The sequence below is a fragment of the Corvus cornix genome, chromosome 1A (genome assembly GCF_000738735.6).
Source record: "Corvus cornix cornix isolate S_Up_H32 chromosome 1A, ASM73873v5, whole genome shotgun sequence".
NCBI lineage: Eukaryota > Metazoa > Chordata > Aves > Passeriformes > Corvidae > Corvus > Corvus cornix.
In genome coordinates, this window is record NC_047057.1 from 33,586,129 (window position 1) to 33,612,423 (window position 26,295).

General features: G+C 39.3%; 1 protein-coding gene across 13 annotated transcripts in view; it reads right to left on the reverse strand.

Annotated features, from left to right (window-relative positions):
• GRIP1 (glutamate receptor interacting protein 1) overlaps positions 1-26,295 on the reverse strand; it is a 323,666-nt gene that overhangs the window by 20,719 nt on the left and 276,652 nt on the right. For 8 of the 13 annotated variants that reach the window (XM_039570238.1, XM_039570235.1, XM_019279841.3 and 5 more), the window contains 7 exons: positions 21,562-21,717; positions 16,318-16,504; positions 14,843-14,988; positions 13,727-13,807; positions 6,135-6,204; positions 5,730-5,875; positions 850-994 (listed from right to left, as the gene is read on the reverse strand). In XM_039570238.1, the coding sequence (XP_039426172.1) occupies positions 850-994; positions 5,730-5,875; positions 6,135-6,204; positions 13,727-13,807; positions 14,843-14,988; positions 16,318-16,504; positions 21,562-21,717 (931 nt within the window). Of the gene's footprint in view, positions 1-849; positions 995-5,729; positions 5,876-6,134; positions 6,205-13,726; positions 13,808-14,842; positions 14,989-16,317; positions 16,505-21,561; positions 21,718-22,426; positions 22,583-26,295 lie in introns of all 13 variants that reach the window. The other 5 variants (XM_039570242.1, XM_039570233.1, XM_039570240.1 and 2 more) reach the window with 4 other exon arrangements.

Genomic DNA, 26,295 nt, shown 5'->3' on the forward strand with positions numbered 1-26,295 from the left:
GAGGCATGAAGAGGTGGATTTCTGTGTTACTGTGACAGTTGAGTTAATCACCTGTGGATGATATTCACTGCAGCCCACCTGTTCAAGAGCAATCTCAGACAGCTCAGTAAGTCCTGAAATGAGTCATGTTTCTAGAAGTCTCACAAAGTAAATAAAAGCAGTGTAAGCAACCAACCAGCTATTTCAAAAGCCTGGCCTTCAGGATGGGTTAATCAGGAAAACAAAATAAAGTATTTTTGTGCAAATGCACTGTTGCTTCTGGCTGTGCACAGTATTGAGTTTTGTGTGCTGTAAGTTCTCTCTGAAACCACCACCAAAGGTACAAGTCTCAATGACTCAACCAATCTGAGAAATAACAGGTGACAAAAATCCTGACCATTTTCATTATTCTCTATCACTTACCAGGAGGAGCATTTCTGCTCCTCTGGTAAGGCTTTCTATGGTGTATCTGAGTGCCCATACAGATGCAGTGGCAGATAAGTATATGATAAGTTCAGATAAACTTGGACACATGAAGTGCTTTCTTTACTTACTGTACTATACAGGGCTATTGGCTTTAAAAGGCTGCTAAAATGTTCCTGTGACTGAGCAGTTTGATTGATCAGCTTTTCCTTGGTGATTTATAATAAGGACCACAGTCCTCTGCCTTGTATAGTATGTACATCCTGCTCATGCTCCTGGAGCTTGGCAATGATCAAAAACACAACAGCAAAAAGATTATAAACTCAGATTTGGAGAATTATTAAAAAATTAATTGCTAAACCATGAAAATTAGGGTTTTTAGGTAAACAAAATGAATCTCTATCTTGACAGAGAGAACATTTAAAAATAATTTGCTTTCCAACTTACCTTTCAGCTAATCCTCCTTTCGTAAGGCTGGAAATTATTATGGGATCAAAGGGTTCTTCAGTACCAGAGATTGTAATTCCAAGAGGCCCACCATAGCGCTTGAGTTCAACAGTATAAATAATTGCTCCAGAGCTCTCCTGTTCATCTGCAATAAATGCCAAGGGGATGCAATTGGTTTCTTATGAAAGAGGGAATGAAAAAAATAGCATATTCAGTCTAGTGACTGGTAATGAAACAATATTTTCAAAGGATAACATTTCCGATACAATTCTTAATCATGTTCTACTGGATTATTTTTTAAAAAAATAAATTACCTATTGTGCAATTTTTTATTGCCAAAACCTAGACACAAGTCAACAGAAAAACTCCCCTTATTCTGTTAAGACTAAATTTTACTCTCTTTAAAACCTTCGGATCTTCTTTCCCATTGAAGTATAACTTAAGGCTATTTTGTTACAGGATCACAGACTGACTGAAGTTGAAAGGGATCTCTGGATGCCACCTTGTCCCACCTCCTGGGACAAGCAGGGCCAACTACAGCCGTTTGCCCAGGATTGTACCCAGGTGGCTTTTAAGTATCTCCACAGGCAGAAACTCCACGAGCTCTCTGTACAACCTGTGCCAGCGTTTGGTCACTCTCAAAGTAAAGAAGTGTTTCCTGACACTCTAACAGAACCTTGTGTGTTTCAGTTTGTGTTCATTACCTCTGGTCCTGCCACTGGGTACCACTGAGGAGAGCCTGGCTCCGTCTGCTTTCCATCCTCCCTTCAGATATCTGTACACCCTAATGAGATTCCCCCTTTGAGCCTTGTCTTCTCCAGGCCGAGTGGTCCCATATGCCCCAGCCTTTTCTCAGAGGAGAGATGCTCTGGCTTCTTCATTACCTCTGTGACCCTTTGCTGGACCTCATCCACTATGTGTCCATGTCTGTCTTGTACTGGGGAGCCCATGGACTGGACCCAGCACTCCAGAAATCTCTCGACAGTGTTGAGCAGGAGAGAAGGATCACATCCTTTGACCTGCTGGCCAAGCTCTGCCAATTGCAGACCAGGAGGCTGTTGTCTTTATTTGCCACAGCATCACATTATTAGAGAAAAGGCAAGTTACTCCTATGGTATAAATACTGATACTCATCTGTTTCTTGAACTGAAAGGAAGATGTTTAAAATTAAAGGTAATTCAAAAGTTTTAAACGCAAACTTCCTTAAAAGAATTCTGGGAAAAGTCAAAAGTCATTATAAGATGAGCAGCTGTATTAGTAAAAGAATCCCTGTTTTTGATGGACTTGTTTTAAGCTTTTTGTAACAGAATCGAAAATATCTTCTGAATACTGAATTATCAACTAAATTGAATAATAAGTCCATTAGATATTATTTCATTATATTGCATGGAGTAATTTGCATGATTTTGAAATTTTATCTCACCAAACAATTATCACAACTGGAAAAGAATCCATCACTGAGTAAACTTAAATACAATGTATTTCCTCAAACAATACTAAATAGGTGTTGCACCAACAAGAAACGTGCCTGTATTTATATAATGCTCTTTACATACTATTAAAAAACCCTAACCACAGCAACAGAGCAATCAACTGCACCATCTTTGAGTTGTGAACTAATATTTTAAAATTTAAAATGCTAGATTTCTCCTCAAATCAAAGTAACGAATGCTTTCTAGCTCATGTTCTGATGTTGGTATTTAGCCAGGATGACTGGTCTGGTAGGCAAATTTTCCTAAATCTGTGGGTAATGACATTTTGAACAGTTCAGTGAATGTGGAAAATGTCTAGAATGCACATTCATGAATGTTACTAAAACTAACTAAGACAAGTTAGAAAATTCAAACGTTACCATTTCTGTTCCTGTAGGTGGAAAAGCTTAAAAAGGAAAAAAAACCCCACCTGCATCACTAGCAAAAGTTCAAAGAGTTGCCTTCTTCTAATACTGAACATGGTACTTCAAGCAGAGTGGGAGGAACACTAATAACTTTGAAGCTATTTTGCTTCTTCTCAATTTTCAGAAAATTTAGATCTTTAGTTCCTTCCCCACCCTGCTCTGTCCTATTTCCTCCTTGTTATCCATGTACAGAAAATGCTACACACAGAGAATCAAAGGAGAGAAGAATTAGTGGTGTTCATTCAGCAAAGAATACTGAGATTTTCTTGCCTACTTGAGGCATTGCCATCAGTGTTTTGGCACAGTTCACATCGACTGCACTTTAAGTGACGTGCTCTTTCCAGAAGCACCCAACTCCCAAGATGGCACTGGAAGCTCCTGTCTGGCATACAGTGGGCTAGCATGCAAGCTGCCACTGCACAGCTGTCCTGGGCTGACTGTATGATACCGTATGGCACAATGGCAGCTTTGCTTGCTTAAAGCACTTATGGAACAACCACAAATCCCCTGGGATCTAATGCTGGTACTGTTTATGCAGCTGTGGCACAGATGGTACAAGACTTCAACTGAAGGATGGAAAGTAACCCACCAAGCTAATTGAAAATGCAATATCCAGCACTTGCTAAGAGTTGACACAATACTGACATTTCTCTGCTATAAACACAAAGTGAATAAGAAGCTATAATCATCAGCAGCCCTGCCACATAAGAGTTGGAAGTCTATAGATCTCAGTGAATAACTGGAAGGAAGACTGATCCATTATGTCTATTCTCTGGTTAGCTGTAGGTCAGAACAGTAATGGTAGAATGTTATGCTGTTCTCTTTGTTTAGTGCTTCCCAGGCAGCAGCAACACGACCTATCCAAGACCAGGGCATGCATGTGGCCTGAATTCACCAGGAAGGCCAGTTCTGCCATGAAAGCAAAGAATGCTGATATTCAAGAACGGGAGGTAGCCAGCCATTAGGTTAGTCAGGATTTAAAATTGCCCTCAGTTTGCGAAGCTGGCAAGAAGAAAAGGCAAGAGAAAAACTGCTGGAAACATACCTCCGTCTGGGGAGAAGATCTACCTGAAGTATAATGGTTATGCATCTCATTTTTGAGATTTTCCATCTTTCTTTTCCTGTGATGCACTTGTGGGTAATTCTTGGAAACCACATTTAATGAAAGTAGATCCTCCGTGCTGCAGTGCCTCTGCTCTGCCCACTGACCTCTTGCTCGTCAGAATAACATCTGACCAATACAAAAAGGGCAAAGAGCAGCAGGGTCTGGGGAGCACCTGACATACATCATCCTGCTGTGGCCTCAGCTGCATGGTGGCTCAGAGGAACACAGCTCTGAGACCCATACTCCTTGCCTGACCTTCCTCAAAAAAGTATGCAATGAAAAATAAAAAAAAGTTTAAATCTTAATCTTATTCTGTGATTTACAAAATATTTTGGTAGTTCTCCATTCCTACTTGTCAATTAGCATCAGGCTTTTATTTTCTCAGGGAATTTATTATTCTCCTCTGTTGAGTTTCAGCAGCACATTTTTTCCTTTGTGAGAAAAAAACCCTTTCATAACTAAATTAATGGCAAATACACAAAAAATTATTTTAACTGAGATATACTTTTTGTTACACCTTTGGTACTGTTATGCCACCGTTTCCTAAATATTTTTTCTTTAACATTTCAGGAGACACTTACTCATTTTAAATTTCAAAGTACCTGAAATCTCCTATAAATAGTTCCATTTACGCTTTGACACTTAGTCAGCTGTTACAAGAACAATTTGTATAAAGAATTTTTTTTCTGTAGGTTTCTGAGTAGCTGTCTAGGTACATTTGAATCTGTTCAATTACACAAATCATGTCTGGATAAAACACTGTAGTTGTGTGAGAATCTTGATATAGATATATGATGTAACTATAAAATAAGCAAAGTGAGTGTGTAAAAGAAAACTGTGGTATAGGAATCCCACTGAGACTAAAATCTGTACCAGTACCATGGTGTGCAATACCTAAGAGAGCAAAGATCTTACTTTCCATGGGTGGAGACTGAAATCCACATTTCAATTACAGCAACAATTTGCACAAGGTACTAAATGCAGCTGTCTTTGCTTTGTACTATAATACTGAGAAGATACTTTGTTTGCTTTCAAAAGCAATTAGGAGGGAGGAGGAAAAAGGAAAAGAGCCTTCTAGTGCAATTCTAAACACCACTTCAACAGTTGCACTTAATTTCAAATAATGAAGTGTGGCAGGCTGTGCCTTTTTGCTGTGAGACTGTATAGAGCTGAAAAGAAGTACATCTTCAGTTTGTGCTTTTGTGTAACGCTGTAATATAAACACCAGCAGTAATAACCGTCTTACTTCCTTTGCCACTACAATGCATAACAGAACTCACTTTATTATCTCCAGGTAGAAATTCTGCTCTTATGGAATCCATAATGGGGAAGACACAAAACGATTAATGGGTGTAGGTGTACAAAATTATAGCAGGTCCATTATTCCACTGGGCTGATCAGACATGGCTCCTCCACCAGACATCCAGCACAGCATGTTTAAGCATGTGAACAGTTGTACTCAAGTCAAATTTTAAAGTTTATGGACAAAGCATGCACTACACCATTTTGCTGGAGAACTGAGGCCTAGGGATCCGTGCTTTGCTAACCATGATTCCAATCTTAAAAGCAGAGAAAATCCCAATACTCTGATAAGAAACAGATCAACTTTATATGGCTGCACCTGAGGGCAAACTGTCTTTTCAGAGAACTGAAGAACTAATTTTGCATTGCAGCTCCTGCAAGCAATATAGCCAGCAAGAAAATTCAAAGCTTTATATACCATTAAAATTCTTTTTGGGTGACATTTTCTGATTATCATTAGCATAAACCAGACGTGTTTAGAAAAAACATTTCACTAAAATTTAAATGTAAAAGAAATCCCCTATGTTCTAGAAATCCTGAAAATACACATGAATCTGCAATAGTCATTGCTAATACCGGAATTATCTTCATCCTTGCGGATCTTTAACTTTACAAGGTCCTCACAGTGCTGAAGGATCTGGACAGCATCCTCCATTGAGCAATTGTCAAGTCGAATATTATCTATTGCCAGCAACTTATCACCCAGTTCGAGTGTCCCCGTTCTGTGAACAAGCAAACAAGCTTACATGAAACCCTAACTTTAAAAGAAAGGTATCTTAAAAGGTATAAACATGATTATAGAAACAAGATGGATTTTTAAGACAATTATTTCTTAATATGCCTTCTATTTTCTATACTTTTTACAAAAGCTTTTATTACAAAAAAAAAAGCGCACAGTGTCTTACAAGCTCTCTCTGTTTAACTTGAATGTGGCTGGTTACATATATAAACAGCTTTTTACTGGGAGCTCTAATGTCTTACCTGTGAGCAACACTTCCTTTCTTGATATCAGAAATAACCAGAGGGTCCCCCGGTTTTCTACTTGACGGAGCTGTAATAAAGAACATATACAGGCTTTTCTTTTGTTTCTAGATATGCAGATGGACTAATTTTGACCATAAATCAATACTTCAAACACATTACTTACTTGGATCATATTCCTCCCCTACGCCTAAATTATCTGAACTCTAGGTACAAACAAACACCAGCAGCACATTAGCAAGACTGATACTGCTCAAAAATTAGAAAATTTCGGAATTGCGGTGACTGGTACGAAGTGAATTTAGCCTGATGTGTCTGAATTCTGGGTTAGACCAGGACTGAGCCATCTGAGGATATCACAGTACACCTCCAGTGATCTATCATAAAATGCTGTGTAGCTATAATACCTAAGGAAGACTTTCTGTCATTAGAATCTTTCAGTGCAACTACTAATGGTGATCTTTTGCCAGAATAAATCCTGTTTTACTATATCCCTCACTGACAGAGCTGCTCTGGCAAAATATCTAGGGTGGGCTAGTCCATGTTCTTTCCATCCACTTCTGTCCTGTCCAGTGCTTAAGGTAGAGGTATGACAGTAATGCTTCCTGGGTGAGAAGGAGGAATCAACTCCCAATAAATGAGATGCTGTGGACAGTGGCTACACCCCCCACTGGGCTGATACACAGCTACCATGTTTGCATAGGTGCAGCTTACATCACACTGCTGTTTGCTTCACTGCAACTCACTGCTTCCTCTTAAGCAACCTGTGCCTCTCTTGATCAGTAACCTTGCCCCCCCTGTACTGCTGCTGAGCCTTAAGCACTGTGGACTTTTCCCAACTTTGTACTGGGGATACCGACTAGAAGCACTGCCATTCTAGTCATTTTAGTAAAACTCCTACCAGTCCTCTCCTTACACACTTATCTCTTTTTGGAAGTATCTGACATTAATGGTCAATTTTTCTAGCTGTCCCTCATGGATAAAATTTTGCTCTGCTCTTCAACACCAGGCACTGCAATTCTTTACCAACTTGAGCGAAAGTATTTGACAAGTTTCCCTTTGCCAGGAAATTCACTCAGCAATTTTGCTTTACCGTTAGTTGCCTAGAAGCAGTTAAATACCCTGGAGGAAGACAACAATAATCACTGACTACTTCCAGAGGTCTGTTTCTTGAAGTGGCTTCACTGAATGCATTGTTTTGGAGGGTCCACCCATTTGCTGACAGAAGAATGCACTGAAGATCTGATATGGCAAGCAGTGGGCTTAGAACTTGAGGGTGATGAAGACACATTTTTAGACAATTGTGTGGCACATGCTGTCTACCTTTGGGAAGAATATCACCTACAGCTGCTCCATCCAGGTGGTGCTCCATGTGGTGAACACAGACGGACTTTTGGGACTGTTAACAAAGAGTGTGCTGATACTAAAACATTGCCGTGTGGTATAAGGCTCTCAGCTCTCCTGAAAGCACTGATCAGTTTGGCACGTTTAGGGTTCTTCAACTGTCCCACATAATTTCTGCTCTGTGTACTGAGCCCTCAGCATTCTTTCATAGAAGGTACTTTTCCATTCGGCTCCCACACCTGAACTGACAATCACCCAAAAAACTGCCCATACTGGAAGATCACCTACAAAATCCTGATGTCAGTTATTTTTGCAGCTCATGAATCTTTTCTTTGATGCAAAATGACAGATCTTCACCTACAGCAACCACATGGTAAATTAATAATGACATTTCCAACACAATATGCTAACAGGTCTTGTTAACCTTAGCTGCCCTGGCTGAGACAGCCTTTGAATGTCCAAAGGAGCTATTCAAGAACTGCTAAATAGCCATATTTCAAATGCAATGTCTTGAAAGTCCATTAGACAGACATACAAGGACTTTCGAGAATTTTTAGAAATTTGTCTAAAACAGCATGTTTTCGGGAAATGATTATGTTGCAATTTAGAGAACAGTCATTAACTTTTTGCAAGATAGGTAATTTTCGTAGTTTGTTTCTCATTCTTTCATGTCGTGGGTCAAATATATGACAATTCTATAAATTACCTGAATCCTCTGAATTTGTTTCACCAATTAGTATCTTGTTAAAATTTTAGAGTATCACTTTGGTGATTATTTTTTTTTTAATTCCATGTTTTTACCCTCTTGGTTGCCTTACTCTGAGGTTATATGCTACCCACTGTACATTGTCTGCAGACTAGGGTCTGAATCTTAAAATACTTTTTATTAAACTGCCTTATAAAAATTACCAGAACTTAGGAAAACAGTCCATTATTATTGCAAAAAGATGAGAGGAAGAGCAAACTGAGGGAAAGAGCACAGCTCAAAATGCAGAGCCACAAAGTACATGAGGATGCAAAGAGTACTGACATGCACACAAAGTTATCACAGTTTCAAGCTGACTAAAGTGTGAACCACCAGTATTTTGTGAGTTCTCCCAGGCTATTAGTTGCTCTGGAGAATGAAAGCCTTTTTGTAGGCAACAAACACAGCTCTGTGTGAAATGAATCTCCCCACGCTGAGAAGCAGATACACCACACTTCATTTTGTTATTGTTCAATGCTCATGACATACTTCCTACAAATTATTCAAGTTGCGTTGCAGAGATAAAATAATTTGTTTCCTCCTGAACTTTTGTACCTTTTTGCACATCACGATAGCCTAAAATGGCGTCCCAAATGCTGGTGAACAGATGCTGTCTCCAGCAAGAAGCTTGAATACTATTATCCTGATTTTACAGATAAGGAAAGGAAACATAGGAACATTTAGTTCAAAGTATGACAGTTTTCAGTGAGCAATTTGAGATATTCATGTCTTTATAGCTCACAATAGTTTGTAGAATATAACAGATTCTCTGTCTGAAACACAACTACTGGCATTTTCAGCAACAGCTGCAGATGAGCAGCATTTCTGTGAGTGCAACTCCACGATCTCAATGTTTCTGCATAAAATCAAGCAGCCACCTGTGGAAGATCTCCACCCCCCACTCCCATAAGGACTTGTCTCAGCGTAAGTCTTTTGCAGAGAAAAGAAAAACCACTCTAATTTCCCCAGGGTAGCATTAAACCACCTTGACCATGAGAACGCCTCCTTTGTCTTTCTGCAATCCTCCATTTCATTCATTATGCAGCCTCCATCCCCTTTGTTACACACCACTGTTTCATCTCTCCCCAGAGAGCAGAGAAACAAGAGTTCCAGTGGGAAAGCAGTATTTGACCAGTTAATATATCCTCATCAATTAATGCAAGCTTGAAGTGACACTCTACAGCTTCAAGTCTCCATTTCAGAATTATTTCTGGTTTTAAGAGGCAGTTAAAAACAAAGCACCTTACCACTCACCCATGTCCAGCCTTCTTGCTCAAGTCCCAGCTGCCCCTAATCCTGATCACAGCTCGGTCTCTCCCCTCATCTGCTGTCTCCCTGTTACAGCTTTCCACTCGTTTTCTCTCCTTGTCCCATTCTGCTTGTCCAGTGAAGATCTCAACTTTTCTCCTCCCTGTTCCAGCTGTTCTAGTCTATCTAATGTTCAGCTTTTGTAGAGACCTCAGAGTCTGTACAAATAACTACAAGTGGACTGAAGACTGCACTAAGTTGTACAGGTACTAAATTCAGTGTTGCAGCTAAACAGCTGCTCTTAAGCGTTTGTTCTCTCTCTTTAAATTACTCTGTGATCCTAGGTCTCCATCCCAGGTCTCTGCTCTACTTCTACTACACTTCCCTGGACACTTGAAAGCAAGTTCAATTAAGTTTTGTCAGTTTTGTGTATCATCTGTTCAATTACGTTTAAAAAACTCCTCAAACAATGCTCCTTTCTTATTTCACTGCTAACTCAAAAAAAACCTCCCACACACTGACTTCAACAGATTTTGAGGTGGACATTTCCCCTACCACCCAGACAAAACTCACTACTCTCAGCCTGGCTTCAAACTCTGGCGTTTGATCAAGCTCTGAACAAACTGAACAAGCAAAGGAAAATGCTCATGTGATGGAAAAACACTTTTTACACAAAGTCAGTCCATTTATCCACAATGTTGGTTTACAGCTACTAGATATTTTTAAGAATAGTATGATTATTAAATACATGGAAGAGCTTTTTAAAATTACACTGATGCAGCTCTTTTGTTCCTTAAGTATTTGTTCATGTGGAGCAGCTGAGAAATCTGTTGATATTTTTCTGTCTTGAAAAGAATTACTTGTAGAGCTTGCCAGGTGAAATCCCAAAATATACAGAAGCATGCTTTAGAAAATAAATTCTCATAGCCAATGATCAATATCTGTAGATATTTACAAAGCTTGTTTCTGATGAAATACAAAAACAATAAAGCAGACTACAGTATAGCTGCTAGTCAAAGTGACTCAGACAAACTGATAGTTTGGGTGAGATTCTGATATTCTTACCAGCTTTACAGCTTCTTATTCCTTGAGTAGTCCCATTAGCTTCAGAGGGATTATTTAGGAAGCAAGGTGCTGCAGTTCATTACCAGTAAGGATATCAGAATCTTACATAAGAAAGAAAAAAAGAAAAGGAAAGGAAAAAAAAAAGCTGTTAACTACAATTACCAGAATCCACTAGTAAGTCATTTTATTGGACATCATTTGATGAGTATAAGAAAAAAAATAATTAGTCTATGATAAAGTAGCCAGTTGCCTCAAAAACCTTTAAAAAAGGTTTTTGTCTTAAAAAACCAAAAAATCTATATTCATTACACGGTCTAAAGTTGATGTCACTGGCAAATAAATTGAAACAGCTTTGAGCACTACTAGCCTGACTTGAGAGTCATCCCTCTTCTAGGGAATGATTCTGTGATAAAAGCATAATCACATGCACAGGAACACTCCTGTGCTTTATTTGGATGATGTAATTTTAAGAACTGAGACCTTCTATTTGCTCTAATCATGTAAGTGGGTGTGAAACTAGTAATATCTGAAGCATTAAATATATAGTCACGTGTATTTGCAAAATATGAAATAAGGTCTTTGTTGAGTGTACGTCTCTGTCATTGGGAAAATGAGGCAGATATTGCAGAGATAAGGGAAGAATGATATGACTCCAGAGTGTGTATGAATGCAGCAATGGGCAAGAGCAGTATACTGGGAGGTAACTGACATGACCTATCCAAAACTCAGAGCCCTGGATTAACATTAACAATGATGCTCACAAAACTTTCTTCTGTCCTGCTTTTAAGGGGTTTTGCTATCTAAGGGGATTTTAAATTTTTTTCTGTTACTTTTCTCTTGCATTAATAAATCTGAAACTAAGTAACGTCTCTTCTCCTATTACAAGTCTTGTTTTTCAAAGACCATGAATTAGCTTAGTTGTCTTTAGTGCTGTGTGTCATCTCAGACTTGCCTTCAATAAAGCTCCTGGTTGTAACCCCATGCAAGCCCACTTGGTGTTCATTACCAAGGAAAACAATTCAAAGAAAGATAAATAAATTCCTCTTCTAGAATGCCTGACTCTAGCTGACCTAGAACTGCTGGACTTAAAAACAGACATATGTTCATGTGCCAGGTGAGGTTACATCTCCCGTCTGACAAAAAATGTCTGTCTTGTCTGTCAGGTTAGGTAATTTCCTGACTTTATCATACAAATCCCAAACTAAATGGGGGATATGGAAAGAAAGAAAGGTGTTTCTCTGTAATGTTTTAATAGGACTTTCTCATTCACCATTAACTCCACTAACTTGAGAAGGAAGAGGATGAAACAGATCTCTAGCATTTTTACGAGATCAAGCTCCACAAGCGAACAAACCTGATCACCTCCACCCCCCCCCATTCAAGATATACCAACTCTGCCAAATTTACCTTAGTATTTGTTTCTTAAAAGAAATCATAGAGCCTTCTGAAAATATCAGTAACAAATGGCATGCTAATGTGCTAAAGGGCCTTGACAGAAATTTGACAAAATGAATATAAAATGCTTATAGTCTTCAAATCATACTGCCTTATTTAGGAGTTAATTAGGTAAAACAGAACAAAACACTGAAAAGCAAGCACAAAATGCAGCAATTCAAGACTTTTACCAAGCAAATTTACAAACTTTCAGTTATTAATATAAACCCTTTAAAACCATGTAAATAATTAATCCTACATAAATTTCATATGTATTAAATACTATTAATGATTATTATATATAACAGATAATTTAATTTAAATATTTAAGATACTCCAGTATATTCAGAAGAGCAGAGCTAAGACTAACCACATGTTACTCTGATTATATAAAGCACTCATTTTATAAAGCACTGATTTTTGGAATTAAATTCCAAATCAGTAAGGCATGCAAAATTTGGAAGAGGAGTGCTAAATACTAAATTCCAAGACCATTAGCTTTCCATTAAAAGTTTATTCCTACAGATGAAAAAAAGTGGATGTCTGCATTCCAAAAAACAACACACATCAAATTACTAGGAAGACCCTATTTTTTCGATAACCTTGTAAATCATTACCAGTCCTAAGAATAACATTTAAACAGAACAGCCTCACTCCAGGTTTTCTCATTTCTCAATATTTTCATTTGCACAAATACATGTAGACCTATGATTTTGCTTCAAGCATCACATCACATCTCACAGAGTCTAACAGTTACTCATTCATTTGCAACACAAGCAAACAGGCCTGCAGTGTCCCTCATTTGTTCCTCAGGTGTAATCCTTAGCACTGAGTTCCCTGCTGTACTTTTGATTAACCATATTCCATTGTGCTGGTAAAAGCTTCAAGAATACAGGTCAAAGCACAATCTTCCCCCAAGGCACATGAATAACTCCAAAGAAAGACTAATAGCCTAAGAAAGGCCACAGCCATAAGCGAATGTTAATTGCTATGACACCAGATTCTGCAGTGTCAAGCCCATTAACTTTGATATGGATTGTTTTTCCTTCTGTCAAGGGCTGAGCTCAGTATGCTGGAGTTTACCTGGTCAAAATCCAGTTCTAACACATTGTTTTACTGTCTCCTCACAAAATAAGTATAGAAACATTTTAATTTCAAACCACAGCAACAAATACTTATTGAGAAACAGACTGATGCAGACCCTTGTGACGTTCTTTAGCAATCCCTGGAATCCCTAATGAAAGGGGATTTTGCTGTGACCCACACATTCAGGACTGCCCACTAGTTCTAGAGACTGACTATGTATCTTCAGTCCCTGGGTTCTGAAGCAGAAAATAACCCTACATATGTGGATCCTCATGGCTGTGAGACCCCTGTGTTCAGTGGGGTTCTGTTCAAGAGCCTGTGAGAGACCATGACAGGCTCTGCTTTAAGCTATGGAAATACTTTTGCATGGACCTAATTCTGCTGACTTTTTTTTTTTTTTAATAAATAATTTTAATAGGAGTTAAATATGTACTGTGCATGAAGGAGTAAGTCAAACATTAGATTTGGCAAACTTCTGGCTTTGTTAACTACTTGAAGGGGAGTATAAATATGTTACAGAATGGTATTTCAAAAGAGAAAAAGCAGTAAAAGAAGCTAGAAAAAGGAAAAAGAAGTTTATACCAAAAGAAACGTGACTCTGTAGCTACAAGATCTACTTTCTGCAGATTATCCCATAAACGTGGTCTGAAAAATAAGCACTTTTACTTACAACTTATGGTGATGCCAAGTTCCACATTATGCTTCTTTGGTAGTTTCACATGAAATGTTCCACTGCTTGGTATAACTGATTCTATAAAAAAATATTTTAAACGTTAGATAATTTTTAAGGCACAGCAATTCCACGAGCATGGAACTACATATGTAAGCTGATGAAATCACATCAGAGTCACAAGGCAGTGATGAAACATGGATGCTAAACGAAGGAGGTAGGACCCACGAAGTACGATTTATAACTCTACTGGTAATTTCACAGTAACTCATTTTTTCTGAAGGTTTAACTGAATTTGTGGAGATTGCATGGGCCAGCAGGCAGCTGACACTGCAGGTTTTTAGCTCGTATGCAAGTTCTGTGAGCACACGTGAAAATTTTACTGCTGGCAGACAGCTTTTAATTAGAAGGACAGGAGATTGAGTCGTAAAGATTTCCAACCTGTGTTGCTGCAGGACTAACACTTATTTTTAACTGTCCACTAAGGTAACTGCCATGGTTTTAACATCTAGTGGGAAGAAAAGGAATCCAGTGGGGAAGTGCACACATGTAATGTGTACTTGTTTGATATAAGCCGTTTGTGACTTCATGGGTATATCCTGTATGCTTAAACACATTGCAGAATAAAGGAATGCCATTAGTAATAATACTCATCAGCAAAATTAACAATGATTCTTCTGGCCTTTATTAATTCAGTTTCTATTATTTTATTTAGAGATACTGTAAGTGAAACACCTCAGAGTTTTTTGCTTATCCACCCTTTTTAATACTTTTCTGTCTTGCAAAGCATTTCATTATTTGGCCTGTAGAAGATTTATCTCTGCTTAGCAGAATATTTCCATCTCAGGGCAGAAAAATGTCTGGAAATAACTCAGAGGAGAGACAGTCACCAGATCTTACTACAGGACCTTTCATTTCTCTTTGCTTTCTGAAGTACTCTGCAGGGCTGTGTGAAATGAGAAAGCTGTAAAAAAACACGTTTCAAATAAGTCACTTGAAAACGGAATGGTGTAGATGTGAGAAGAAAGCCTCTACCTCAGATGCCTCACACTTGCAATGTACTTGGGATTTATTCCTTCATTTTTCTTGCAAGACAGAATAACAGGACATTCATACCTGCAACATCAAATTCTATTTCCAAAGTGACCTTGTTGGTGATAGAGGAGTCTCTGAGCAGTTGATTGGCCTCATCAAATGTGCTGTCTTCTGTTGGGATACCATTTATTGACACTATTCTGTCTCCTATTTGCAGCACTCCACACCTTGGTACAAAATGATACAAAACAATCATCAGATGTGCATGTTACCAGAACCAGCAATATCGTAGAATCACAGAATCATTTAGGTTGGGAAAATCCTTTAAGATCACTGAGCCCTACCAATAAACCCAGCACTGCCAAGTCCACCTTTTCTGTGTGGAATTGCCATATTTACATGTCTTTTAAATACCTCCAGGGATTATGTCTGAACTACTTCCCTGGGCAATCTGTTCCAGTGCTTGACAACCTTTTTCAGTGAAGAAATGTTTCCGAATATCCAATCTAAACCTCCCCAGGAAAACTGAGGCAATTTCCTCAAGTCCCGTTGCGTTTTATCTGGGAGACCAATCCCCTGGCTACATCCTCCTTTCAGACAGCTGTGAGGAGCTGTAAGGTTCTCCCTGAGCCTCCTTTTCTCCAGATTACACACCCCTGGCTCCCTCAGGTGCTCCTTGTTAGACTTGTGCTCCAGACCCTTCACCAGCTCCACTGCCTTTCTCTGGACACACTCCAGCCTCTAATGTCTTTCATATAATGAGGGGCCCAGAACTGAACACAGGACTTGAGGTGCAGCCTCACTGATGCCAAGCACTGGGACACAATCACTTCCCTGGTCCTGCTGGCCACACAGTTTCTGATACAAGCCATCTGATTAAACATGTTCAACCTAACCCTACAGGGTAGTTGTAGCATAGCAGCTCAACACTCTTCTAGGCACAGAAGTTGCTGCCCCTTTGCACCACAACACTATCAAGCACTCCCAGTACGGGTCATGCTCCCTAGGTGCTGGGACCTAGGGGTCTTCCTGCTTCCACCCCCCCTACAGACATCATCTGTACCTCTGACCCTGGGTTGCAGGTGAAATGGCAGCTGGTACTTGTCTGTGCAACTACTATCATACTCATGACATGATTAAATACATATACAAGCATAAAAATGCAATTTAAATAATTAGTAAGTCAAAACTGTGGTATTCCCTAAGATTTGATTCTGTACCAAAACTGAACAGAGCTGGATATAACTTTCCCCCCAGCACGCTCAATTATCACTATTTTGACTTCAATAATGTTTCTGATTGGGTTTTTTTTTTCCCTTTGCATGAATATAGCTTCCAGTCTCCTTCTGGAGGACTCTGTATGGTAAGAACCCTGGTGCTTGTCATTTCATAGCTGATCAAGTGCATGAAACACCACTGCAAACAGAAAGTGTATTCCTTGCCCCACTCCACTGAGCAAGGCCTTGCAATTCGTCACAAACTGGAAGAAAGCAACAAGCACAAAGTACCCGAGGAACGCTCCCCACACGTATTTAGCAGTCAATGAAGTGCCTCACCTTTCTGCCGGACTGTCAGCCTCAATATAGGAAATGAGAGGTGGAGAAGACAAGGTCTCGGTAGCGAACACGCTACCCTGGAGCTGTATCCCAAACCCTACTATGGGGTCTGCTGTCAGCACTACTTCTGTGGTTTCTGTGTGCACGACCTGCCCAGCCAAACCAACAGTGCTAGAGGCTAAAGACACTATAAAACAGAGCAGACCAGGAGGAAAGACATTCATATGCAGCAGAAACACCATTCTTTTTGAGAAAATTGATCTGTACAATAATTCTAGTCAATGAAACATCTCTTTTAAAGTCAACTTAGGCTAAAGTTTATAAATTATGTATAAACAGTTATGACGTATAAGATAACAGAAACCATCTGGTTGTATGTTAAAATGCAAAGAGATAGTTCTTGTACTGAGTAAAATAAACATGTCTGATATCCCCACTCCAAAAATCTCAGGACATTCTTGAATTCTGTTTGCATTAGGTTTGAGGCATAGATGAGCAGAACTTTTAACAGGAATTGGAGGCACAAGCCCAGCTGTTATTCAGGCAGATTCCTCTTTTGAACATCTCACAGCAATGCATTGCTAGCAACAAAGCACATGGACCAGGCTTGCTTGCAAGAAGTAAGGATGCCTTCTTCTTGTGCATGTTTACTGTAAGTCAGCAATTTGTTAGGCTAACTGGGCAGTGTAAGGAAGTTGAACAAACCACTCTGTTTTAGCAACCAGTATATCTCAAGAGATTGTGAGAAAAAAAAGTTCTGTGGGGTCTCTCAAAGCCACTGGGGTCCCTTCTGTGAGAAACTCAGGCAGCTACTTGTTTTCCTGCTTCACTCACACTTTTTCTGAAAGGCTGCAGTACAGAACAAATCAAGACAAAAACAACACTGAGATTCAGTGCAATTACCTATGAAAGGAGGAGACTGCACCTTTGCTTCCTTGATCTCTGTCTAAATGTATATTGCATCACTGTTTGAATTCCCCCAGTGACAAACTATTGCCTTTCATTATGTCATACACAAAAAGCCAGAGTTTTTCAATTCCTGTTCAGTAATGATAATCCCTCCAGTGCCAAGGATTTGGAATGGTTTTCTGTTATCAACCTATGTCATTACCCCTCCATCTCTAATTTCCTTCAAAACCCATTTCTGCCTGCAGCAGCCACTAAGAATTAGATAAAATTTCCTGGCTTATCTGAGGGATTGTTTACCTGTGCATTTTTTTTTTTTCTCTTAGATGTGGGAAAAAAAATTTTGACATTATAGATATTATTAGCAGAACTGTACAAAGATGTCGGAGGTTATATAAGTATTTCCCCACACTTTGGGGCTGCAAGCATTAGACTTTTGGTCTATATCAGTTAGTATAAATCTGCTTGGGTTGGCAATGACAGTTCTTTGCAAAATTTTTACTTGTCAAAAACCTCACAACTTTCTGTTTTCTCCCAGCAAAGCTCCTTTCCACTCTGGAACCATCTTTTCAAAATTACTGTGAATTCTTCCTCATATCTTGTTTTAAGTTTCCTTTGTAAGAATTGTGCATTATTTCAGATACTCAGTAGCTTCCTTCTTACTGTTTTCTTTATCTGCACTCAATAAGACATGCTTATACACAAGTGCAAATACTAAAAATCTGTTCTTAGAAACTTCCATCGGCTTTAGCACTTAGTGCATGTGAGAAATAGATTTCTCCAGCCCTCACTGCTGCAAAGGCTAAAATATAACTAAACCAAATAAATTAATGTAATACCTAACACACCTTCTAGAAACATCTAAATTTAGGGCTTCCAATCTCAGAAAAGTTCCATTTTCCTTTTCCTAAAGGTCATATAACAATTACTTGTTAACTTCATCTCTGTTTCTCATCGCTTATGTCTCTATTCCCTCCATGCAGCAGGTGTCTAGCTGACTCTGTAACTTTCTTACTCTTTTTATAATGTCCTACCAGGAACTTAAATGTCTCATAAAATTTATTTTACTTTTAGGACAGTCGAAGTTTTAATTCACATTGGGAAATTAAGTAGCTATCTGTGGGATCTAAAACTCACTCGTAAACATTTTGATGATGTCAACACTTAAGTGTGACAATTAGGAACTGCTTCCACTCCCAAAGAAAATGAAAGAGAAACAGGAACAAAAAAACCCAAAAAAACCAGATATGAAAACATCCTTTCCTAATCATGTAACAACAGCTATCTCCTAGACTGTAGAAAATGTCACAGGTACCCAAACCCATGACTTAGGGCATGTTGGGGTTTGCAACTCAAGAGTAACTGTAGCAAGAAACACTGAAATTTTTTTGTCTCCTTGATGGATTAGAAGTTTTACAGGCCAGGAAGCAGTGCTGTTGATTTTAAAAGGGGATATAGATGTGTTTGCAGTTCCAGTGAATACTGGTTGCTATTGCTATGGGTACATTCCAGCATACTTGTATAGTTCTCATCTAACTCTTAGCAACATTCCTGGGAGCTGGTTTGCTATAAGCTCTGCAGTTATGTAAATAATGATCTTGAATTTGAAAATTATGTACTCGTTACTGTTATGCCTGCAGTTATACAAGAAGCACAGCAAGATGTGTTTCAAGGTGCATATGTGGATTATTATGCCTCCAGTCTCCCACTCTGACCCATAAGAAACTGAAAAATGTTCACAATTCCTCCTGTTAGCTGTTGAGAAAAGAGCACCCATGCATGTCTAACACCCTTTCCAATCTCTACCAGATATGCAACCCTAGTAGTGTCAATTGGTATAAATTATATCTCGCTTCCAACTACTAATAGGGACCTATTAAAAAATACTTCAGGATTTAGCCTTAATGAAATAATAATCCAAGTGTTTCCACAATGAATCCCAAACTTTGTAAACAAACAAACAAACAAGCAGAGGAAGAATAAAAACTGAAAACAAGTGGCGTAAAAAAAGCACGTGGCAGCAGGGCATGCCGTCAATTTTTACAGCCATGTGTTTAGAAAGATCTGTATAACTAATGCAATGATTCTTAAATCATGGCCATAAAAGTCTTGTAACCCCTTGTGCCATCACACTTCATGAATTATGCCACGATCACATTATGTTATGCAAGTATTCTTAAATAAATGGCAATGTAAGCTTTAAAGCAACCTACATATTTTTATTCCCAAGTGTCATTTTAAAAGATTTATTAAAATTTACCTTAATAAAACCCTCAAATTATCCAACTGGATTAAAGAAAAAAAAAATCCCACTAAAATTAAGAGTGTGTTACACCTTTTCCATGAAAAGCACAGCAGTCAATCTACCTGGTTCTCATGAGCCTCCCACAAAGAGAGAGGGGCAAGGTTTTCCAAGTCTTGTTGATGAATAGTGGAAAGGTACAGGACTGGATATTCTCTGTCCTGGTCCCTTGTAGCACATTCAGAGTAGTGTGGGTCCCTTAAATTGGCTGTCACTGCTGTCACAAGCATGGGTATAAGTCTACTAACAGAGAAAGGAAGTCTGCACAGGCTGACAAGCAAACTCACAAAAAGAGCAAACAAGTCTGTCTGGCCAGCCAACTCCTCCAAAGCCAGTTCTGGTTCGGGGTTGTTGATGTAGTCACTGGTTGCAGGGAGGCACTGACCACTAAGTGGTGGGGCCAGTTCCACATATTTCGTAATGCTCTTTATCAAGACCTCACAATGTGAAGGTGTAATGAACTACCACACAACAGAGCCTCGTCCTAACTTCTCTTATCTAGAGATTTGTTTACTCATAGCAGCTTGTCATCCCCAGGGCCTTCTGACTTGAAGAATCTTTTAGGTGGGCTACAGTGTTTATGTGACTGTCCCACTTAAATGCCACATCACTGGCCTTGTTTTGAGTCTTTGCAGGATAACATGGACAAGGATTCCTTGAAGGAAAAATATCTGAAAAATTTAACAATGCAAGTTACAGCTGTGTCCAAGATCCATAACAGGATTAGCTTTCAGGATTTTATCCTCCGTTGAACAAGCTACAACATAGCACAATTGATGAACTATTTTTTGCATTGATTTTACTATTCAAATCAATTAATACTAGTGTAACACTACTACTGTTTCTCACGTACAGATAAGAACATGTAAGACCTGGACCTCTACTGATACCATAGCATGACAGACAGTTTCTCCCCGTGACCCAAAAGAATGCATTAGAAGCTAACATGTCCATAGATGAGCTGTGAAAAATGGCTGATCGGATTAAAAATAAAAAATGCACTTACAAGCAAATGTTATGCAAAAATATGTGCTTTACAAAAGAAATAAGAACAAGCAAGCAACAAAAACTGCAAGAAAGCAAAACCTCAGTTCCTCTCTAATGTATTCTCGCAATTCCATAGTGATTGCCCTTAGAAGCTGCTGGTTTGCTCTGGTTTTACTATGACCATGGGGAATCTTTAAAACACAGCAGCAGTGCTGTAATGTGCAGCAGCTCAGTTCTTCCAGAGTGGACTTCTGAACCTTGTTATCCAGAGCAAATGATTTACAGAGCAGTTCTCACTTCCCTCCTCTGGAGGAACTGAGCTGCTGTGGGTCACATGAAGATGGACAAGCCAGTAAGAGGTGGCACTTACATGGAGTCTGGGAAAAAATGCACTGACATGGCCACACTCTTTCCAGCCCAGTGAATGCTTAGCAATATGCAAAGTGGAACAGCCTGAATAGATCTACTCTGGACTGGGAAATTACTGACTCACAGGCAATCCATGCTTTGAATCCCAGAGAGTGGTCAAACAAGGCTATTTAGTCTTTGCTGTAACTTGCTGCTCTTCCTCACCAAAATGTCTGTACAGGTTGTGGTGTAGATGTAAACAAGCTCTGCCTTCCCTAATGGGATAGCTGGTTGAGCTTACCAGCAATCTCTTTCTGACTATTCAGCTATGAATTCTATTCCCTAATGGAAACTGGAAGAGTTGAAAAAGTTATTTGAAAATCACTTCAGTAATGGTATAACAAACTCTTCCAGAACTGTCTGAAGAAAACATTCCTTTATATATTTCAGATGAGATAGTTATGCTATCTCATATATATATATGAGATATATATGCTCATATATGTAGCATCTACTCATCTCATTTTAGCATTGGACACATATTTTTACCCTTATGTTTCCCTACATCTAACAGAAACTCTCTCTTCTGCCTAGAATATATGCATATTAATTAAGGTACTGTGTAACTTTTTTGTGTATCTTCCCCCTCCTCCACCCATTAATTCATTGCACATTTTTGAGCAAATGCTGTTACCACCTACAGGAGCTTTTGAAGTCCTTCTTTTTCATCCTCCGCCTCATCATTGTCCCACGTGGGCTGGTGGAGTAGAGGCTGCGAGGTAAGGTCCCCATGTTCAGGGAACTCAGGCTGTAAGCACTCATGGAGGTAGGAGAGAAGGATGAAGACACCAGAGCTGCTGTAAGAAATCAAACACTCGGCATACAGCACTCAGTCTTCCCAGAAGAGTGCGGCACATGCCTGTAACTCATCAATGAATCAAACATTGTATGTAGAGGCTGTGTATGATGCACAGGACTGGTTTGTGCATTTCCAGTAACAAAGACATTAAACCACAGAGGTGACCCTAGGAAAAAGTACAGCCAGCATTTCATGACAACACTTGCTGGAAGCTAACAAAGATAATGTAGGTACAAAAAGTACATCCATAGTATACAGCTTACTTCAAGCAAAGCATGTTAAATTAAATTTTTCAACACATATCCCCGGACTAATGCACATCAATATATCTAGATACACTGATTTTAGAAATGCCTTTTTGTAGTAGGTAATTTCTGACAAAGATTTGTAAGCAATGCTTTGCATTCAAAAATCATGCTTTATATACACTTCTCCAATCCAATGGTCTACTCATACATAGAAGACGACCTGATTAATTCAGAATTTTCAAGCCTTTTCCTGTCTACAAAGGCTGTTTTATTACAGAAAGAAAAAGGTGTAAAATGTCAGAAATAACCTTGGCATGGCTATGAAAAAGTGTAGCATCCATAAAACTGAAAACGTTTTAGAGCCAGAAATGGGAAAAGTATGAGCGAAAGAAGGGAGGGAGGAGGAGGAAGAAGAGGAGGAGGAGAGAGTATGTCAGCAGAAGAAGGGTGGAACATTACGAAGGCTTTTTTGAGGAGGCGCTTTCTGGAATTTCAAGGCTGGCATCCTGCAATGGTCAGGGTGGTAGGTGTTATAATGGTGGTAGGTGAGGAGGCTGCTGTGGCTGTTGGCACACGAATCCCAGGTAAGTTGCCTGTTGCTTCTTTGAACCTTCACTGCCCACATGAAGGGATGATGGAAAATCAGAAAACAAAAGGACCAGAGAAGAGGTAAAACTAACTGAATTGCACAAACAAAACCAAAAAAAACACAAATCAGAAGTGAAAGAAAATAAACTGAAAATAAAATAAAATTTAAAAATAAAGTAAAATAAAATAAAGTAATAAATAACCTGGTCTTGTCTTCTTATCAGAGGGTGTTAACTTGAGGTGCAGAAATAATATTTTCTCAGAAAAAATTCTTCTGATTGGGTTTTTGGTTTTTTGTATTTGTTTTAAAAATGATGACTACTGAATCTATTTCTAATCTCACTCTGGCTTAGGGGCTAAGACTGCAAACTTTATCAGGAAATACTAAGATACTACATATGACCACTAACTGAAGGTTAGTAAGTCTCTTGCATTAATCTATTTTAAAAAGACCAACCAGATACTTTACATGGCATTGCCTAGAATGCAGATGCTTGCTTGCCATTTCAATTTACTGTATTGACATTTTCATTTTGCCACAATCTATTGCTGGCATTATGCTATTCTGTGCAGTAAATGACTTTCCAAGGCCAGCAGCAGGAAAACTCTATCCTGAAACCTCGTTAATGAAGAAAAGAGGTCTTATTGATTAGTAGGATGTGCAATTTTATGTTTTTCCTTGGTTTCTTTTTTTTAACTTGATCTTCAAAAATGATCCTTCACTGGATGAAACTTGAGACCGTATTTGATTATTTAATTGCCGGCTCTATGTATGTAGAATCTGGGATATGCCAAAATTTGAATTTACCAAGAGAACGGGAAGCATTTTAGTTGATGTGTCAAATCTTAAAGGAAAGTGACTGAAGTCTCCCTTGAATAAATACAGTATATTCATCATAAAATTCAGCATGTCTGTATCCTTGCTGAATCATAAAGGCACAGTTCAAACTGGGAAGTATTCACTGAATTTTTTGTCTTAAAACACCCATGGGGATTCACCCATACTACAGAATCATGGAATGATTTGGGTTGGAAGGGACCTTAAAGACCATCTTGTTCGAACCCTCCTGCCATGGGAAGGGACACCTTCTACTAGACCAGGTGGCTCAGGGCCCCATCCAACCTGGCCTTGAACACTTCCAGGAATAGGGCAGCCACAACTTGTCTGGGCAACCTGCTCCAGTGCCTCACCACCCTCACAGTGAACAATTTCTTCCAAGTATCTAATCTAAACCTGCCCTTTTCCAGTTTCTATAAAACAGAGTTTGCTGCCTTTGGCCCATGAGCTGTATTACCTGTGTCCCTCTGCTACCTGCTGCACCTATAATGGCTGCAGACATGTCTGTCCCCTTGCTGGCCTTTAGCAGGAGCACAAAACCTTGAGCATTTAGGTTGCACCTACACCTTGTGTTCATATCTTACCCCACGAGACAAAATGAGGGGGGGGAAAGGGTAGCCACATCCAGCACTGTGCCCTGGCAGAAGGAAAGCTGTCCTTTGGTTTCACTTCATATTACACGAGCACTGATCTGCTAATTGCCTGACTGTACTACCCCTTCTGACTCAAAATCGATGCCTATCTCTACAGACTGGATCTAGCATGGAGTGCACACTGGGGAAGGGACAGGGAAAGGGGAGCACAGGGGCTCACCCTGTCCCTGGAGCCTGGTGGGTGGTGGAGACCCTGCAGGCTCTGGAACTGCCTGAGCTGGCCCTGTGTCTTCAGTCAGGCTGCCCTGGAACTGCATCCTTTCCTGAGAACACTCTCTGTGCCCTGGCATGTGCTTGAGTCTAAAGAATTACTTTTTTCCTCCAATATCAGATATCAGAAGTAAGGGAAGGGCGTGATGCCAGTATCAGGCTGCGTCTGCGCCCCTGGGGTTCCTCACCCGCTGGCACCACCACCCTCAGGGACTTCGGAAAATCTCATGTCAGCCAGAAAAGTCCCAGAACACTAGAAGCAGCCTGATATGGCCTTATGTGTCTCACAGACTTATCATGTCTTCTCACATGAAACCGTCTCTTCAATTACGTGCACAGACAGAGAGGTTTCTTAACTTTAACTATGGTGTAAAAATTAAAATCTGGTAAGAACAATGTGGCCAGGTGAATTTTCATTATTTTCAAGCTGCCGTGAGCCTTGTTTAATTAAAAAGACTGCTTCCAGCAGGAAATTATCCGGTAGTCCTTGAGATTTTTTCTTAATGTTTTATTTTCATGCCAGGAGTAGAGATAAAAATGTCCTACAAAGTGGGAAGGTACACAAATTCAATTTGCTCAGCTTGTAGAAGGATAATCCCAATTCAACAAAAGTTCTGTAAAAGAAAATCCTTTTGTGTGTAACCATAGTAATTTAGTGGTAATTTGAGCTATTCCAACCCCGGGTTGTCTACAGTAAACATAAAACTAATGGGGCAGCCAGAGAAATGAATGTCAGCAGTGCAGTATAAAGGAAAAAAACATGAAAAAAATCCTATCTTTTATAGAGCTCTTCACTTTATTTTAGGGCTGAAATTTCAGTTTATTTTATATACTGACTTTCCTGCCCATTTAAAATTCTGAACATATTCCCACAAGACCAATAACTGAGCTCAGCAGATGCAGCCCTAATGACTCAGCTTATTCCAGACACACCACAGGAGATTTTCACTCTCTGCAGCCTCTAGGCCATACCACACCTGATGAAAGATTGTTTCCAAGAGGGTACTTGCTTCCATAAAGCTTGTTATATCTTGAATCGGTCATGATATTGGAGCAGCACCACCTGGTGAGGGGCTGGAAAGGGCTGTAAACATCCTAGTTATTCTGCCTTACTGAAGAAAACAACTTTATTACTTTAGGAATACTTTCCCCCAAAAGATGCTCTTATATATCATCTTTAGCAGATCACCTTGATGTGATTTTTTAACATCCAGTTCTTAACTCTGGCATAGCAAGAGCATTGCTTTTTCTAAGCATCTACACTGGTTACTAGCACATTAACAGCATCAATCTGTTTTAAATGTTGGTTAACAAACCAACTGCTTCAAGTAATACGACCATCTACACAAATCACCCGCCCCAGCATTTGTCTTCCCAAAAGAAAGTCTTCAAAATTCTTTAACCATCCAGAAATTAATTGTATTACATCTTTGCTTCAAAAAAAGAGATCTGTTTGCAATGTACTGTCATAACTGAAAAGAATGGAAATACATTGCAAATTGGCCTCCATCTCATTCTGCTTGTGCAGTATCACCCTCTGCTCCTGTTGGCCCTAACTGGCTCAAGTAGGAAAGGGAAAGAGCTGAGTAAAGGGAGAACATATAATTGCAAAGGTTACTTCTTGTTCACCCTGGTCTAGGAGAAACTAATGTCTCCTCTGTCACTAGTTCAGTATTCCCCACTCTGGGAAACTGACTAGAGCATCACTTATCAAGAGACAGCCTGGATCTTGGATAGATGTCCCAGAACATTTACCATCACTCACATTTCAAGACCTCAGAAATCTTGTCTTGGTCTAAAGAAGGCAGAAGCACAGTACCACAGGCTCAGAAAAATGATACCACTGGTTCATGCTGCAACCCACGTACCTATTCTTTGTGTATTTGATAACCCTTGTTACTTCTTTGATGTCTATCAATATGTGGTATGTTAGACTGAATTAATGAATTACTGTGAATTAGCCACTTTCTCAGGATTAGTTAGAAGACAAGACAGGCAGCCTCCATCTTCAAATACTAAGACATTTTATATAAATTTGA